The sequence below is a fragment of the Clarias gariepinus genome, chromosome 4 (assembly GCF_024256425.1).
Source record: "Clarias gariepinus isolate MV-2021 ecotype Netherlands chromosome 4, CGAR_prim_01v2, whole genome shotgun sequence".
Classification (NCBI taxonomy): Eukaryota; Metazoa; Chordata; class Actinopteri; order Siluriformes; family Clariidae; genus Clarias; species Clarias gariepinus.
This window is the reverse complement of record NC_071103.1, coordinates 922501-934117: the sequence shown is the minus strand read 5'-3', so window position 1 is coordinate 934117 and position 11617 is coordinate 922501. Positions and strand designations below refer to the sequence as shown.

Sequence of the window (11617 nt, the reverse complement as noted above, 5' to 3'; positions counted from 1 at the left end):
TTGTTATTATTGTTTACTTACTATGTTTTAATACATTTATAATATTATTTATAATGAAATCTACCAACTATACATTTTTGGCAATAATATTTTTTTAAACATTTATGCCAATAAAGTACTGCTGAGCTGAACTGAGAGAGGGAGAGAGAGAGAGAGAGAGAGAGAGAGAGAGAGACAGAGAGAGAGACAGAGAGAGAGGGAGAGAGAGAGAGAGAGAGAGAGAGAGAGAGAGAGAGACAGAGAGAGAGGGAGAGAGAGAGAGAGAGAGAGAGAGACAGAGAGAGAGACAGAGAGAGAGAGAGACAGAGAGAGAGACAGAGAGAGAGAGAGAGAGAGGGGGGGAGAGAGAGGGGGGAGAGAGAGAGAGAGACAGAGAGAGAGACAGAGAGAGAGACAGAGAGAGAGGGAGAGAGAGAGGGAGAGAGGGAGAGAGAGAGAGAGAGGGGGGGAGAGAGAGGGGGGAGAGAGAGAGAGGAGTAAATGATAAATGGATCTGAATAAAGCGAGAGAGAGATAGAAGAGATTACAATTACAAAGATTATTAAGGAAGAGATAGAAAAACAGAGTAGAAGAGAAAAAGAAAAGACATGCATCAGGTAATAAAGGAGAAGAGGATAGAAAGAGCAGTGCATGCTGGGAAAAAACTTAGTGACTGTTGGAGGAGCTTAGTGTGGAATAAAGAAAAGAAAAAAGTAAAGAATGCAAGAAATAAACGATTAAAAGAAAAGAAAAAGGAGAGAAAGAGTGAGAGAGAGAGAGAGCGCAGGTAGATGGACAGATCATGCAATACAAAAGGAGCAAAGCAAGTGGAATAAAGAAAGAAAAAGAATCTAACCAAGAGAAAGAGAGAGAGAGAGAGAGAGAGAGAGATGTACAGATCAAATCATGCAAAGAAAGTTAAAAAGTAACTATAAACTAGTGCAGCTGAGAGAGAGAGAGAGAGAGAGAGAGAGAGAGAAGTGAGGAGAAAAGACAGATTGATATAATGAGAGGAAGATGAAGAGAAAGAAGGATAGAGAGAAATGTACAGATTAAAGCATGTGAAGGGGAAAAATAGCGATTGTAAAGAACAAAAGAATGAAAAACTAAGGAAAGAAAGAAAGAAAGAAAGAAAGAAAGAAAGAAAGAAAAAAAGAGGTTAGAGCAGTAAGGTGATGTAAGAGCTGGAGCGTAAGGAGGAGAGAGGCTGAGGGGAGAGATAAAGGAGTGATAAAGGAGAGATAAAGGAGTGACAAAGGAGAGATAAAGGAGTGATAAAGGAGTGACAAAGGAGAGATAAAAAATGATAAAGGAGTGATAAAGGAGGGATAAAGAGGGAAAAAGGAGATATAAAAGAGTGATAAAGGAGGGATAAAGAAGAGATAAAGAAGTGATAAAGGAGTGATTAGGAAGAGATAAAGGAGAGATAAAGGAGAGATAAAGGAGGGATAAAGGAGGGATAAAGGAGAGATAAAGGAGGGATAAAGGAGAGATAAAGAAGTGATAAAGGAGAGATAAAGATGTAATAAAGGAGTGATTAGGAAGAGATAAAGGAGAGATAAAGGAGGGATAAAGGAGGGATAAAGGAGAGATAAAGGAGGGATAAAGGAGAGATAAAGAAGTGATAAAGGAGAGATAAAGATGTAATAAAGGAGTGATTAGGAAGAGATAAAGGAGAGATAAAGGAGGGATAAAGGAGGGATAAAGGAGAGATAAAGAAGTGATAAAGGAGTGATTAGGAAGAGATAAAGGAGAGATAAAGGAGGGATAAAGGAGAGATAAAGAAGTGATAAAGGAGTGATTAGGAAGAGATAAAGGAGAGATAAAGGAGTGAAAAGCAGGCAGAAGATAAGACATGAAGAGAGGAGGATGAATGTGTGGTGAGGAGTCAGGAGGAGAGGAGTGGAGGATTGAAAAGAAACAGAGGAAAGGAGAAGTGCAATGGAGAGAGAGAAAGAGAGAGAAAGAGAGAGAGAGAGAGAGACAAGTGAAATAAATTAAGTGTAAGAGAAAAAAGAGGAAAAACAAAAAATGTTATTTACAGAGTCAGAATAATGAAAGAAAAAAAGATGAAAAGAAAAAGATACAAAGCATAGAAGCAGGAAGAAGAGAAAAATAAAGAACAAATCTATAACTAAATATAATATGAATAAAAAGTTAAAAGTTAAAATGAAAAGAGAGAGAGAGAGGTGTGTGTGTGTGTGTGTGTGTGTGTGTGTGTGTGTGTGTGTGTGTGTGTGTGTGTGTGTGTGTGAAAGGTCTGATCTGGTCGTGAGTCACTTAATGAGCTGATGTAATGAGCACTAATCATTTACTATACACTAATGTGACCATCATGCATCACACCTCCTCACACACACACCACCACACACACACCACCACACACACACCTCCTCACACACACCACCACACACACACACACACCACCACCACCACCACCACACACACACATCACCACCACACACACACCACCACACACACACCACCACACACACACCTCCTCACACACACACCACCACACACACACCTCCTCACACACACCTCCTCACACACACACACACCACCACCACCACCACCACACACACACATCACCACCACACACACACCTCCTCACACACACCACCACACACACACACACACCACCACCACACACCGCATCACTCGTTCATGTGGAGGGAAGAGAGGAGACGCAGGAGGAGAGAGTGAGGACAGCAGCAGACGGAGGGATGGAGAAAGAGAGAGCGAGTTTATTTCAGCACAACAACAGGGACAAGCAGGAAGAGAAAAAGGAAAACAAGACATAAATAAATAAATTAGACAAGGGCTTACAAAAGGGCATGGGGTCAAAGGTCAAAGGCACATATAGGAATAAAGAGTGATAGCAATGAAAGAAAATAAGGATTAATTACAGAGGTCTAAAGTCTCTCTCTCTCTCACACACACACACACACACACACACTTAATGCTATTTTGGGGCTCAGTATTTCTAAAGGAATCTACACTGTGTGTTAATAATAATAATAATAATAATAATAATAATAATAATAATAATAATTATAATAATAATAATAATAGAGTTAATGAGGCGATGCTGCAGTGCATTATGGGATTGATCACTTCCCACTCAGGGTGCACTTCAAGTACTCCACATAGTTGTTTAATAAACAGTATATAACACTAATGAACACCAGAAACAAAACCACACACACACACACAGGGTCAATATATGGGGCGTGGTCACTAGGGGGCGGAGTCATCATGTATTAGAGCTACATGATCTTAAACACTGTATAGAGTAACAATATGAGATAGAGCCCCAGTGTAAAGTGCACTTATTCCCTGTGTGTGTGTGTGTGTGTGTGTGTGTGAGAGAGAGAGAGTGAGATCATGAGAATTAACCAACAAACAAACAGAAAAAGAGTAACGTATGTGTGTGTTGTGATAGTGATGTACATGGTACACCTCTGAGGAACATCAGCACAGAGGCAGATCACACACACACACACACACACACACACACACACACACACACACACACACACAGAGAGAGAGAGAGGGAGAGAGAGAGAGAGAGAGAGGAAATACTGAGTCACCTGTACAGCCTTCAGTCTACCTCACACACACACACACACACACACACACACACACACACTGCACTGCACATCAAATTTACAATAATCTACAAAAATGATTCCTGTATCCAGTAGACGCGAGGTCTGTCCTGATGAGTGCTCTGATGACATCACTGGGGGCGGGGCTTAACCCTAACGTCAGCCAATCACTCTTCATCGCTTGTCACTTCTCACTTAGTAACGTTAACATTAATGATTAATTACACTGTAGGTCACAGTTCACTCCTGAGCTAACGTTAGCTAGCGACCTAGCCAGCTTTGCTAGCATTCTGTAGACATGTTAGCATGCTAGCATTAGGTCCAGTGTTGTATCATGTCATTAAAAGCGACATGTTCTTGCTAGCATTACACAATGTCACAAATCTGATTGGCTGATTGAAATGTTAAATCAAGCTCCACCCCCTGTGGTTCAAGCTCGCTGTTCATCATATCGGTAGCTAGCTACTGGCAAAAGGTAAAATAGTTTTGTGATTTTATTGGTGTGACATCATAGCGCATCAGAACGTACCTGCGAACAGCACATCTCAATCACACACACACACACACACACACTTTCCTGATCACACTCACACTCAGATAATTAACATGTTAGCACTGCTGCTAGTGATGCTAATCATCAGAAAAGAAGTGAAAACAAAAAAAAACGGTGAGGCTAAACAGTTAGCGCTGCGTAACCCTCTCTCCTTCAGTAGTCTGTTATTAGCGTAGCGCTAACCACCACTAGTGAGCACCAGGTATGAGGTCAGTGTGGGCGTGCTTCATCCTTCTCCCAGGATCTTCAGATAATTGGTTGGTTTAAACTCCGCCCAGGAGGAGGTGTGTGTCTGAGGGGTGTAGTGGGGGGGGGGGGTGAGTGTGTATGGGCGGGGTGTTGTGTGCAGGAGGTCAGTGTGGTGTCACCGGGGTGTCAGTACGGGGTGAAGCGGTTGTAGCCTCCTCGATATAGACTCGCCTGGGGGAAACACACACACACACACACACACACACACACACACACACACACACACTCGAATGAATTATTTGAGGTGGCAGCAGTAGTGTGGTGGAAAGTGTGTGAAAAAATGCTTGTGCGTGTGTGTGTGTGTGTGTGTGTGTGTGTGTGTGTTTGAGAGAATCTCACCATAGTACCAACTCCGTATGTGGTGGTCGGTCCTACTGAGTGATGATATGGGTCAGTGGCGTACACTCTGCCGTACCTACACACACACACACACACACACACACACACACACACATTTATGTGCAGTAAACACACAGCAAACAAATGTTTTGTAAATAAATGTTTTGTGTAAAAGATGTACACTCGACTAGATCACATCAGATTAGATTAGATTGTTTTACCCATCGCTGTACGCGGCTGTAGCTGTGGCTGAAGGAGACTGAGCCACTCTGTATGCAGCAGGATATCCTCCCTAACACACACACACACACACACGTTAATAATGTAATATATTATATTACACACATGTTTTATTCAAAATAGCTTTAAACTCACATAGACTTCAGTTCCATAGAGTCCATCCTGATAGACCACCCTGTAACACACACACACACACACACACACACACACACACACACACACACACACACACACACACACACACACTCTTCGTTATCTTTAGACTCTAACGGTGATCCTGTTCCGTCTGTCTGTGAGAGAGTGTGTGACTAACCCTGGGTAAGCTGGAACAGCGGTGGGCGTGGCCGCTGCAGCCGCCGAGCGGATGGTATTATACACAGCACGGCCACGCCCCCTCAGGGTGGAGCCTCTGTAGGCCAGGGTTGCCGTGGGAACTGGATAAGGAAAGCTGGCCACTATAAAATAGGAAGACACGAGTCAATCTCAGAGAGGAACGACTGATGAGTCATTTAGGCTCCGCCCCCATGTATTGGTGATGTAGAGTGTGTGTGTGTGTGTGTGTGTGTGTGTGTGTGTGTGTGTGTGTGAGAGAGAGAGAGAGAGAGAGAGAGAGAGAGAGAGAGGGAGAGAGACAAAGTACCAGTGTAGAGTTCTGGTGCGTACATCGCTCCCATCACGGGGTTAATCTTCCATCCTGCAGCTACACACACACACACACACACACACACACACACACACACACACAAAGAAATTATTATTATTGATAGATTATAGTCTATGTGTGTGTGTTTATTAAAACTCTATATGTACGATCATCTGCAAACTATAAATAAATGTGATTAGCCAATCAGAATTCAGTATTGTAACACGCTGCTCACAAGCTCACGTGAATTTGTGTCATTTTGTATCGAGAGAAGAGTTCAAGGTTTTGTTTTTCCTTAGACTTTGTGGCTTCACCTACATGTCTGGGTACAAAAGGGTCAAAAATAGATATTTAACTCCCATAATGTGAAGTCATACAAAACTACAGTACTATTAAATTATTCATTCTAATATCAATATCAAATCATTACTAATGTTTATGCAAATTTTTATTCTACCCTAATAATCCTCTTCAGATAAAAGCCATGAAAAGGTTCAGATGAGTTTTGACAGTTGCATGTTTAAATCCAGGTTTAGTTTTAATGGCCAAGTTGATTTAATTAAACTTATATTTGTTAATGTATAACACCCCCCCCCCCCCCCCCCCCCCCCCGCGCTTGCCAAAAGAATACTTAACCAAACCATCCGCCTTGAATTTTTCACACCTCACCCACTGGTGTGAGCTCACCGTTCACGAGTGGAGTCTGCGGTTTCTTCGTCACCACTCTGGCCGTGGCGTTGTTCACCTTCAGAAGAAATGCACAGCTCAGTCACACGTACAGTAATGCCTCACATTCACTACTCAAACCACACACTGTGTTGATTCATTTGATTCTCTGCACAGAGCTACATTTAAAACACACACACACACACACACACACACACACACACATGCAAGTTTAAGCAAGGCTACTTGCTAACACACACAATGCTAAGTTGTACTGCTAGTATGACATTATCACTGAATTTGATTAAGATAACACACACACACACACACACACACACACACACAGATGTTAACACTCGTACCTCGATCTTCCTCCCCTCCACAATCGTGCCGTTGAGTTTCTCTCGGGCTCGATCTGCCTCTGGCGCGTTCTCGAACGTCACGAAGCCGAACCCCTGGAGAACAACGTGAGCTGAGAGTCACAAACCTCATCCAATAAGGAGCGAATGTAAAGTGAAAAAGTGAACATGGAGCGTGTGTATCAGCCATGCTAGCGGTGCCAACTCCGGGAAACGGAAATGAGGCATGCTTAGAGGAGAGGAGGCAACACATTGCTTTTTGGGGGGTTTTACTTCTTCATTCATGAGAAATTTCACCGCAATTCCCTGTTTGACTCGAACACCCACGGGATAAGATTTTCTCATTCCATAGTATATCGATACGAGATGTTGGAACTCCAAATGTGTAAAGGTTGTGTATGGTTTATATTATTATAAATAAAATAGTTACTGTTATTTGCTACTCAGTTGGTTTCCATGGAGATAGGTTTAGTAGTTAATATAATCACAGTTTAGATTTCTGTTGAGTTTTGACTTTTGCCGTGGCGCTGTGCCACCTGATCTCACCCCTCAGGCAGCGGCTCTAGTGTGTGTGGATAAACTGGGAGAACTTTGTGTTATGACATGAAACACTGGATATGAAGGATAACAAACATACGTGTTACACTTTGTATTTAATATTAAATAAGTACATAATATTATATAGAGATAACAGCTTTTTCTATTTTTCTTTCCTTTTTTTTTTAAATCTCTTTATTAGATGAGCATCAGCACATTACACACTCACATTACTACAATAAAGCCACAGGGTAGTCAGGGCAGTAACGAGGTTAATTACCCCACACGGGGGCAGGAACAAACTGTGATGTGCAAACGAGTGATAGAAACCCGATTGCAAAAATGTTATCATCACTTTGAACTTTATATTAAAACTTTCTAATTCTTTGGCCCCGGCAAAACCCCGATCGATGAGAAGCTGACTGACTGCGTCTCACACACATCACCTTGTCTTAGTCTGACCTGTAAGATTTCTCTCGCACAGATTTCACTATGAGTCTGGAACAGATAGCGTCCTGTATCAGTTCAGCACGGAACAGGGATTTTCGTTTCATCATACGGAGCGAATACATATTTTACCGGATGATTGGCAACCCTGGACCATGCTAACATCCTGGCATTGTAGTCAGCTAGCTAACAAACTTAGTTACAGAGACGTTAGGTACCGGGAGGCACTGTGAGCTACTGTAGCTCAAACCCAAAAAACAGCTGAACCTTTAAAGACGGAAGTGATGTAATATGTGGACTTATAATGACTGACCTTTGACCCTCTCTCATTAAAGATGATCTCTACATCCAAGATTTTGCCAAATTGCTGAAAAACAAAAAAAAAAAAATACTTTACTACTCAAACATGATTTGTTATATAGCATATGCTAATGAAACTAGCAATAAATAAACATTATTGCTTAGCATAAGAAAGATGATATAACTTATATAACAAATTGTATAATAATAATAATTTTCAAATAATAACCTGAGCTTGTATGAATTTTTATTGGTGTTTAAACTGTGCATAATAACTGATGAGTTTTATTTATTTGTTTATTTATGTATCATTTTATTGTAATTTTACCCCAAACATCTGTCTCAGGTCGGGATCGCGGAATCTGAAGGGAATATTGGAGACATGAAGGCGCTTGGGTTGAGACTTCCCAGACCCCTCCTCCTCGCTGCCACTTCCTGATCCGCCCCCGGTTGCCACGGGGACATTTAGAGGCTGAGGGTCAGAGGTCACAGGAGCCAGACCTTCATCCTGAGCGATGAGAGAGGAAGTGAGAGAGAGAGAGAGAGAAGTTTAGATTACCGAGTGTGGAGGGATGTAAAGGTACACTAGGCAGGATCTTCTTTTAAAACAGCCACGTCCCAAACACTAGCTTAGCCACAGCAATGCTAACTACATCATTAGCACTAGAGCCGAAATGGCCACTGTCGGAGTTAGGCTAGATACATTGAATGCTAGCATTTGGGGTGGAGCTTAAAGATAACAAGTCATGTGACCAGTAATAAGCCAGTCATATGCACCGTAGCGCTTAGTGTACCTTTCACAGATTGGGTTCATTCCAGAGATCTGTTACAGCCTTTTAATGGAGGATGGGGAAAAGAAAAACAAGATGAAGGTAAAGAGGAAACAAAGTGAGCACAGAAGCGCACGAGCATTCTCCATCCAGTGACAGAACGCCACCCACTGTGTGATTTTAGTCAGAGCTCTCTGATCACATGATCACATGCCCGTTAGACACAGCGCAAGTACTCGACTATACACCCGAGAGAGAGAGAGAGAGAGAGAGAGAGACTGCGAGTTAAAGAAAGAGAGAGAGAAAGTGTAAGATAAAGAGAGAGAGAGAGAGACTGTGAATTAAAGAAGGAGAGAGGGAGAAATAAACTGTATGTTTAAAAAAAATCTCATTATTGTCACTAAGATCAATAACCAGTCGCTCCCGATGCACTTAGACATAATAACATATTAACATCGCATCATATGACATCATCACATCGTGTTGCATCATCACATGTCTGATTATATCATCAGTGTGGATAAAAGACCCCATGCAGTTCAGCACTACAGCTAACAGTGCGTCACACCCACATCCACTACCCACAATGCACCACGATGCCACTGTGTGTGTGTGTGTGTGTGTGTGTGTGTGTGTTTAAGCCTGTCTTAACAAAATGCTATTACACTGTTACGCTGTTATCATCATCATCATCATCATCATCATCATCATTAAAAGGTTTGTGTTACAGCAGATTAAAAACAGAAGACTGCTGGAGGGGCCGATAAGCAGAGGATGAGAGATTAGCTGCAGCTGTGGAGAGAAAGAGGGCGAGAGAGAGAGGGAGAGAGAGAGAGAGAGAGAGAGAGAGAGAGAAGTTGAGGAAGATGAAGAGAAGGATAGAGAGAGATGCAGGGAGTGTAAGACGTCACAGTGCTGCAATATTGCAAATCAGGTTAAAGGTCATGACCCACGATTCCATAAAAAAGGGCAAATAATAATTAAGAGGGGATAAAAATGTGTGTAATCATCATCATCATCATCATCATCATCATTCTCAGTCGTAGCACACAGACAAAGCAGGGTGTGTGTGTAGGGGGGGGTGTAATGAGTGTGTGTGTGCAGGGGGTGGGGTTTAGGTGCTATGATGTCACGATGCAGAGTTGTGAACCTGTCTGAAAGAGGAGTTAGAAGGAGCTCGTCCGCTCTGAGACCTCCAGTGTGTGATGCTGAAGCTCCCTAATGGCAGGATATATATAACGTAGATTAGAGAGAGAGGCCGCGTCCCTATCCGCCCTCCTTATTAATGCACCCTCGTCCACTTCCCCTAGAGCGAGTATGATTTACAGTCATGACACATGAAGAACATCAAACTGAAACACAGAGAGACAGGTGTGTGTGTGTGTGTGTGTCTGTGTGTGTGTCTGTGTGTGTCCTGCTATACATATCATACACACACAGCTCTTAACTCTGACCATGTATGGTAATGCAGCTGGCACACATATACACACACAGACACACACACACACCAACACTTAAGTCACACACCACACCCACATATGGATCGCACGATGTTGACGTGAAGTGTGTGAGGTTTAATTGTTTACCATCAGATAAAAACACAATTAAAATATTTGTGTAAAGATGCTAGTATAAAAAACTAGCATAAGAGTAAATATGCTAATATAAAAATTCGTGTAAAGGTAAATATGATAAAAACTAGCTATATTAGCTATATGCTAATATAAAAAAACTAAGGTAAGAATAAATATGCTACTATAAAAAAAACTAGCATAAGAGTAAACATGAGCGAGGTATAAAATGTAAGTTGCTTCAGAAAAGGGCGTCTGCTAAATGACTAAATGTAAATAAATTTAAATGTAAGTATGATAATATAAAAACTAGCATAAGAGTAAATATGCTAAAAAAAAGGTCATAAGAGTAATTATTCTAGTATTAAAAACTAGCGTGGAAGTAAACATGATATATGCATATAGATATATATATATATAGAAAACTAGCATAAGCGTTGTTGTTGTTGGTCTTTCGGCTGTTTCCGGTAAGGGGTCGCCACAGCGGAGTACCCAGTCCGCACTACAACTTGGCACAGGTTTTACGCTGGATGACCCCTTCCTGACACAACCCTCCCATTTTATCCGGGCTTGGGACCGGCACTGCGTCCAGTGGCTGGGGGGGTTTGTGCACTGGCTGGGAATTAAACATGCTAATATAAAAATTGGTGTGTGAGTAAATATGCTAATATAATAAAACCTGGCATAAAGTAAATATGCTAATATAAAAACTAAATATGCTAACTCATGAAACGAGCAAACTAGGATATCCTACAAACATAATCGTATTTATAGAAAAGACGAAGACAAGACAAGCTAGCAACAACTGCATCACAGTGATTATCACATTCATCTTTTAATGTAAAATTAGCAGATTGGGCCGTTACTGTTGTTAATTGTTTAACGTTTAAACTCTGATTTCTGTAAAAACAGGAAGTTCATTTCTTTCAGAGTGACAGACTTCCAGTGTTCACTAACCCTTTAACACGTCACATTGGTGAACGTTCACCTCCAGCACACCAGCCAATCGGCTTTCCCTTACCGTGCTCGATGCAGGTAGAGGCTCCGCCCCCTCATGCTGAGGGCCCTGGTAGACTCGGAGCTGATGGTGCTCTGGGTAATCAGAGGCAGAGTGGGCGGAGCTAAAGTCAAGTGGTGGGAGTCTGGCTGTGGGTGTGGGTGGGGCTTGTGCAGGTGGGGGATACGAAGGGGCTGCGGCGTAGACCTGGGGGAGGGCGGGGTCACTGCTGCCTGGCCCCGCCTCCTGAGCAGGAGCACCCTACAGGAGAGAGGGAGAGAGAGAGAGAGAGAGAGAGAGGGAATGATAGCATTAATGAATAATGATTTATAATAATTTTTATTTATGTAGAAGTA

At 42.1% G+C, this 11617-nt stretch overlaps 1 protein-coding gene across 1 annotated transcript in view; it reads right to left on the bottom strand.

Moving 5' to 3' along the window:
* Positions 1–3184: 3184 nt before the first annotated feature.
* rbfox1l (RNA binding fox-1 homolog 1, like) overlaps positions 3185–11617 on the bottom strand; it is a 13049-nt gene continuing 4616 nt past the window's right edge. Inside the window, 10 exon segments of the mRNA XM_053494283.1 lie at positions 3185–4563; positions 4732–4807; positions 4953–5023; positions 5107–5426; positions 5612–5671; positions 6302–6359; positions 6643–6735; positions 7937–7990; positions 8252–8431; positions 11286–11522. Of these exon segments, the coding sequence (XP_053350258.1) occupies positions 4519–4563; positions 4732–4807; positions 4953–5023; positions 5107–5426; positions 5612–5671; positions 6302–6359; positions 6643–6735; positions 7937–7990; positions 8252–8431; positions 11286–11522 (1194 nt within the window). The 3' untranslated portion in view covers positions 3185–4518.